At 29.5% G+C, this 7,975-nt stretch overlaps 1 protein-coding gene across 1 annotated transcript; it reads left to right on the top strand.

The window, feature by feature from the left end:
* On the top strand, nucleotides 1,729-7,763 carry LOC105167779 (benzyl alcohol O-benzoyltransferase-like). Its single transcript, XM_011087595.2, has 3 exons — nucleotides 1,729-2,256; nucleotides 6,384-6,688; nucleotides 6,972-7,763. Exons 1-3 carry the CDS (start codon nucleotides 1,813-1,815, stop codon nucleotides 7,618-7,620), a joined length of 1,398 nt encoding a protein of 465 aa, XP_011085897.1. The 5' UTR covers nucleotides 1,729-1,812; the 3' UTR covers nucleotides 7,621-7,763.

Here is a 7,975-nt window from a genome sequence, read left to right as displayed (position 1 = left end):
CGTTAAATTGTAGATGAAAAAATAAATGAGAATCAAATATGTTAAATATTTTATAAATTACAGAACTAAAAATACAAAATCCATAACAAATGTGATCAAAATTGAAACTCGCCTAATTTATGAAATAAAAAATACTATATTCCCCAGATAAAGTATAATATTTTGTTTCCAATTGGATTTGGACTTGAATCTATCAAGACATAAGTTGAGCCTCTTACCACTTGAACTACACAAAAATGACAATATTTTGTTTGCAAGAGTTTTAAATAACATAAGAAAAGCCTAAGGGAAATAAAATTAATATCAATAGCAAAAGAGAAATATAAAAAAGAAATCACAAGAAACCCTAAAAAAGGAAAAAACTAGTTTCTTTTTCTTAATTTTTTTTAAAGATAGATAGAGAAATATCAAAATAAATGCGCGTGTTTCTTTTTTAGGGTTTTTAGAATTTTTGATTTTATATTCTTTATTGATATTAGAAAAATCCAAAATAATAAAATAGAGATAAATACACTACAAAAAAATAACTCAATAGCTACAAAAAAAATTGATGTTAAAGTTAGTGTCGAGCTAAATTAAAAAATAAAATTTTCGTTGCTAATTTATACTATTTAATATATATTGTAAATAATTCGTTTCTAAATTCGTAAGCAAGTAAACTTTCATTTCTAAATATTAGCAAGTAAATTCTTGTATTAAATATGTGATTTAGCAACAAGAGTTTTACTTGTAATTACTTTGACGCTAATTCTTTTTCATTGCTATCAGGCTATTTTCTTGTAGTGATATTTCTTTTTTCATAAAATAAGCGCAGAATTTCTTTTGGTACTACAACTATGGCATTTAACGAGTTTAGTCCCATAAAACTCAAAATTAAGCCTTTTTAGTCCCAAAAAATGCGATTTTGGAACTCCATAGTTGCAAAATCAGAATGTCTTTTTTGTCCCAAACAACACCTTTTAGTCTCAAACAATATCTTTTTAGTCCCAAAAGAATACACATAACTTTTTGTGACAAATAATACGTGATTATGAGTTTTATGGTATTAAAAGCGGCACCTACCATAGATATGGTATCAAAACAAATTCTGTCTTTATTTTATGAAACTGAAAAAGCATTTTACCCAATAAAAACACCTTGTATTATGCCTTAAAAAAAATTGCAAACATTCGAGATGTTCTTTTTATTATCTTTAGGGGAAAAGTATTATTTTAGTCCGCTAAATATGCCTAATTTTAATTTTAGTCCGATGATTATGTCCATTTTTGTTTAGGTTCAGTAACTTTACGAAATTGCTTACTTTTAGTCATCTGACAGGTTTTGGACAATTTTACCCCTATGAATGCATATGGACTAAATCTGTCTTTCAAAAGTTACGTAGGGGTAAAATTGTCCGAAAATCTGACATAGGACTAAAAGTAAGCAATTTTGTAAGTTACTGAACCTAAAAGAAATGGATATAGTTATCGAACTAAAATTAAAATTAGACATACTTAGCGGACTAAAATAATACTTTTCCCTTATCATTAGTTTTTATTATTTTGATTCCATTATTTTTTAAACTCATCATTCGAGATGTTAGAAAACTAACGAAGCTAATATTTGGGATTAAATCGCAAGTCTTTGGAAGATATTGTCGAATATAGTGATTCAAAAATAATAAAACTAAATCTAAAATATGACTAACTTATCAGACATATGAATGCAACTTCCCGCAACTCATTAAGATCCTCTAAACTTCTATACATACATCTCATTCTCAAACCAATGTAATCATAACCCTCTCTCCTTGTACAATAAACACTTCCATAAATGGCATCACCAAATGCTTTAACCTTCAAGGTTACAAGGAAAAATACAGAGCTGATCCCTCCAGCGAAACCCACACCCCATGAATTCAAAACTCTCTCCGACATCGATGATCAAGAGGCCTTCCGCTTCCATCTTCCCCTCATCGCATTCTTCCCAAAAAATCCAGCCATGGACATAAAGGATCCGGTCAAGGTTTTCCGCGATGCCCTGGCCAAGGCCTTGGTTTTCTACTACCCATTGGCCGGGCGGCTGAGGGAGACGGCCGGTAGGAAGCTGGTGGTGGAGTGCACGGGCGAGGGCGCACTGTTCATTGAAGCAGATGCGGACGTGAGGCTGCAGCAGTTCGGCGACACCCTTCAGCCGCCGTTCCCATGCCTGGAGGAGCTTCTTTACGATGTCCCGGGCTCCGGCGGTGTGGTGAATTGCCCTTTGTTGCTTATTCAGGTATATATATAATGTCAAAATCTATAAAATATTAGAAGTTTTTGTAAAATATAACAATTATCGAAATAATCATCAAATATTTAGAGTTTAAAATGATACAAATAAATATTTTTTATTTAGGAAAAAATATTAAGAAAAAATTATAATTTTAGTCATGTAACTTAGGGGATGACCTTTTTAATCCGGTACAAATTGATTTTCGTAATTTAGTTATAAAACTTTATAACTTTGGCAATTCTAGTCCTTTTTTAGTCAATTTGACCAAAAATTGCAATTTACTCGCAATTTTAGTCCTGTAAAATAAATTCATGAAGGACAAAAATTGATAACTCTTTCAAGTAATAGGACTAAAAATATCAACGCTCTCTAAGTTACAGGACCAAAATTGCAATTTAATTGACTTATTTGCAAGTCACATGTAATTTTGGCTGGAAAAGGATGAGAATTGCCAAATTTTTACAGCTACATTACTAAATTGAGAAAATCACTTTTTCTAGAACCAAAATTACCACCTCTATAAGTTACAAGACTAAAATTATATTTTTTCAAATAAAATTATAAAATTTAGGTGGATTAAAGAATTTGAAAAATCTTATAACAAAAGGTGGCTTAATCTTACTTTTCTTTAAAAGATAATATCTTTTTTTGCTTTTCCAAAATAGACCAAAGAACGTGTGTATATATATATATATATATATGTATACGCCAACTGTTTGCTCTGATTGGATTTTTTATTACAAAGAGTATCTATTTTATTTTTATTTCATTCAACATACACATATCACGTATATAAATGTATCTATAAATAAAATATATGATGTCATCTTTATACACATAATGTTACTTAAAAAATTATTATTTCCTACACTTTTAATGGCTATGAATTAAAAGTTATGGTAAATAACTATTATTAACTAGATAAACCAATAAATTTAGCTTATCTACTATGGAAAGTATGTTTTACCATGGTTACACCCCGTGATAAATAATTTTTTTGTTTTAGCCACGATAAATATTTTAGTCACACTCGCAAAATTACTGCTAACAATTAAATAATTGATTCACTACTTATTTATTCAAAGAAAAAATTACAATTGTAGTCCTGTAACTTTATAATTTTGGCATTTTTAGTCCTTTTTGGCCAAATTGACCGAAAATTACAATTTAGTTCTGTAAATAAATTCATGAAGTACCAAAAATGCCAACTCTTTCAAGTTATAGGACTAAATATACCAATGCCTCCTAAGTTAAATGACTAAAATTGTAATTTAATCGGATCATGTGCAAGTTATATGCAATTTTCTAGCCAAATTGACCAAAAAAAAATGAAATTACAAAATTATTAAAGTTATAGGATTAAACTTTGAAAATTAATTTGTGCAGAACAAAATTTGCCAGCCCCATAAATACGTAGAGGAGCAAAATTGCATTTTTGCCAGATTCAATGTCAATTCATTATTACTTAAATCTATACCTTTTATAATTGAAACATAATATTTCACCAACTGTATATCTAGTTGATTACCAATATAACTTATTTGTATTCAAAAGATTTTTTATTAATTTGTTTGCGAAAAAATAATTAAAATATTTTGTCATATGATTTTAAAGAAAATATATTTAAAATATTGATATCTAATTACTTAATTTTATCTAAAAAAAAATTAAATACTTAATAATTTAATTTTATTATCAAATTAATAAAAATCTCAGTTTGATCCCTCTAACCATTTTTCGACAAAAATGTGGCTGAATTTTGATTTTTTTACCCTAAAATGGTCAATTTAAGTTTGATACTTTCACTTTAGTCCCCTTAAGTTTGTAAAATTATCAAGTAAACCTTTTATAAGCAGAAAATTATCTTTTTTATTTTTTTTATATTTTTATATGATGAATATGCTCTAATTAAATATTGAAAATTTTAAACTCTTATGAACATAATAGTAACATATTAATTAACTTAAAATAAAAGAGTCTCCCTCTCTCTCTTTTTTTTTTTCTTTTGCATTTTCAGAAGTTAAAAATATTAATAAATTTTATAAACTTAATCCAATATGACAATATAATAAAAAATCCAAGTCAATAGTTTTTAATCTTAGGACTTAAAGATAAGTTTAAAAAAAATTAAATCTTAATAATATTTATTAAATATTAACAACTAGGATTTTGAACAAAAAGTTGGTGGAATATACTTTTAGTTTTCTTATTATATTTTTAGATTATATAAGTTTTATAAAATTTATTCATAATGAATAAAAAAGAGTGAATGATTATTTTAAATTAAGCAATACTATTATTTTGTTCACAAAATTCAAAGTTATCATTATTAAATTAAGAAGTGATCCTAAGAATAATTATCAATTAAAATATCTTTAATTGACTGTAAAATGAAAAATACATTAAAAAGGTTAAATTATAGAAATATGCGTGTATGTATATAATATAAGAGCAATATTATTTATTATTTGATTGTGTTACATCTATTAATTTAAAGAATATAAGTACAATTAGGCGGCAAAATGAATTCAACCCGTAAGTTTATCTAGGACTGGCAATGAGTCGAGCTCGAGATCGAGCTCAATCTGATTTTTTTTAATTTTATTTATTTATTTATTATTATTATTATTATTATTATGATTATATTAAATGCGGGAATCATCATTTTTTTACATAAATTATAATTAAAAAAATAGATTGTATAATGCATATTATATTATTATTATTATTATTATTATTATTATTAGATTAAATAATGAGAATCACCAATTTTTTACATAAATTTATAAGTAATAAAATAGATTGTATAATGTATACTATATTATAAATATACGAAAATATAGTATGAAATTTTAATTTATTGTTATAAATATAAACTACTCATTAGTTTACTAGTAATATAATTAGTAAAATGTACAAAAAAAATAAAATCATTCTGAATAGTTTTAAGTTATAGAAAAGTATCAATTATATGAAATAATGCAATTGAAATACATAAAAATATTTTATAGTAGAGATTAATATATGTTCACAATTTGCAGTAAATTTATATATTTATAAATATTAGTATTACATTGACGTAACTTTTATCTTATATTGTTAAACAATATGGGTTAATCGAACTATCAAAATTTAGATCAGATCGATATGATCATACTTACACAAAAATACACTTGGTAATATTTTAGACTTATTGGATATACGAATGTCAAGATATCTTATTGGATATACTAATGGCAAGATATCATACTAAGAATAATCATTCCAGTCGGTGTATCGTAGAATCCGGCCACGTAATTTTAAATCAAACCGTCCGATATGATCTATGGACACGGTCTTATATATATTTAAATTTGGTGTGAATCGGGTGCCCAAATTTTACAATATCGTAATTATTGTTTAAATTTTTTGATCTCATTATATACAATAAAATAATAATTAAAATTGTTCAACCATCACTATTATTATCATTATCATTATTTTTAGATTGATTCATAGAAATCACTAAATTTTGATATAAATTTATAAATAATAAAATAGATTGCATAATGCATAGTATGTATCCTGATATAATATAAAACTTAAAAATAGAAAAAATATCATAAGTAAATTACTTGTCAATTTAAAAAATTTATAACGTAATACAAATTTATATTAAAATATAACAAAAGTTTATATATGTCATATTAAATAACAATTTGAATTACATAAAATATTATAATTTACTAAGTTGTTGATTAAATTCTTTTTGTATAAAAATTAAATGTATAAATAAAAGTACCATAATTTATTATCATTGCAAAATAAAATGTATGGTATTGATTAATAATTATAATATATGGTCAATTTTAATTATAAAATTGATCAAATATTAAATATAAAATTAGATATATAAAAAAATTCAAAAATAAAAATATTTATAAAAAAACAAAAAAATAGGAAAAACTCACGAGCTGGTGAACAGACACAATATTCGAGCTCGAGTGAAGCTCAAAATTGAGTCGATCGTGAGCCAACTCGATTCATATGCCACCCCTAAGTGTATACCATCTTTTGTCTTTGGAAAAAATAAAATTCAAATATTATTTTGTCTAAAAGACTTTTTACTCTTTAGAGCTTTTCACTTGCAGGCCACGCGCTTAAAATGTGGTGGGTTTATCTTGGCTCTTCGCGTCAATCACACCATGTGCGATGGTTTTGGACTTATTCTATTCGCATCCACCATGGCTGAACTCGCCCGCGGCGCTGAAATCCCTTCTGTCCTCCCAGTTTGGCAAAGACACCTTCTCAGCGCGCGTGACCCGCCACACGTGTCGTACATGCACGATGAGTACGAAAACATACCTGATACTCAGGGAACTCTCATCCCATTTGAGAACATGGTTGAACGCAGCTTCTTCTTTGGGCCAGGCGAGATCTCCGCCCTTCGTCACCAGCTCTCGCTGCACCACCTTCGAACTTCTAGCAGCTTACATCTGGCGCTGCCGCACAATCGCTATCTCTCCAGACCCTAACGAACATCCACCATGGCTGAACTCGCCCGCGGCGCTGAAATCCCTTCTGTCCTCCCAGTTTGGCAAAGACACCTTCTCAGCGCGCGTGACCCGCCACACGTGTCGTACATGCACGATGAGTACGAAAACATACCTGATACTCAGGGAACTCTCATCCCATTTGAGAACATGGTTGAACGCAGCTTCTTCTTTGGGCCAGGCGAGATCTCCGCCCTTCGTCACCAGCTCTCGCTGCACCACCTTCGAACTTCTAGCAGCTTACATCTGGCGCTGCCGCACAATCGCTATCTCTCCAGACCCTAACGAAGAGGTTAGAATCTTATGCTTCGTGAACGGACGGAAACTATTCAACCCGCCGCTCCCCGCTGGCTACTACGGCAACGTTGTTGCTACCCCTCTCGCGATCTCCACCGCCGGAAACTTATGCAAACAACCCTTAGATTTTGCACTGGAGCTCGTGATGAAGGCCAAATCTAAGGTAACAGAAGACTACATAAAATCGGTGGCAGATTTGATGGTGATCAGAGGACGGCCACATTTTGCATTCGATATGCGAACTTATGTAGTATCTGATGTGGCATATCTAGGCTCTGAAAATTTGGAGATTGGGGGGGGCAGTCCTGTGTTCTGCGGTCCGGCGAAAGCTGGCGTTGGTGTGATTCCCGGGCTTGGGAGTTTAAACATACCCTTTAAGAATAACAAGGGTGAGAAGGGAAAACTAGTTCCTATTTGCTTACCGGCGAATGCCATGGAAGTATTTGTGAAAGAGCTTGAGACGATAGTGAAAAAGGATGATATTGATTTGGGTGATGCTCGGAAAAGTTCAATTTTCATAGGTCGCACTAAGCTTTGAGTGTGATATATATACTATTGATCATCCTCGTATTCTGGCCGCATTTGCTTCATGGATGTATAAAATAAGTGTGACGTGGTCGAAGATTTTTACTAAGAAATAAAATTAGGAATTTTATCTTGATATAATTGTACACCGGGTGAATTGTGATTTTCGAAAGAGATTCTATTTTCAAGGAAAATGGGCCTCACTCAATAACTAGTAACCCGCCTTAAAATATTAATATTTTGGTATTTTTAATAGTATTGGAAGTTATATAGTGTGATAAGTTGCATTTGTTTAATGTATGTCTCATACATATTAAATTATTCTTTTACCCTTATAATTTAATATATGTTTTACTGATGCACGTCAA

The sequence above is a fragment of the Sesamum indicum genome, linkage group LG8 (genome assembly GCF_000512975.1).
Source record: "Sesamum indicum cultivar Zhongzhi No. 13 linkage group LG8, S_indicum_v1.0, whole genome shotgun sequence".
Lineage (NCBI taxonomy): Eukaryota > Viridiplantae > Streptophyta > Magnoliopsida > Lamiales > Pedaliaceae > Sesamum > Sesamum indicum.
Note: the sequence above shows the minus strand (reverse complement) of the source record. Positions and strands in the feature narration are given on the sequence as shown.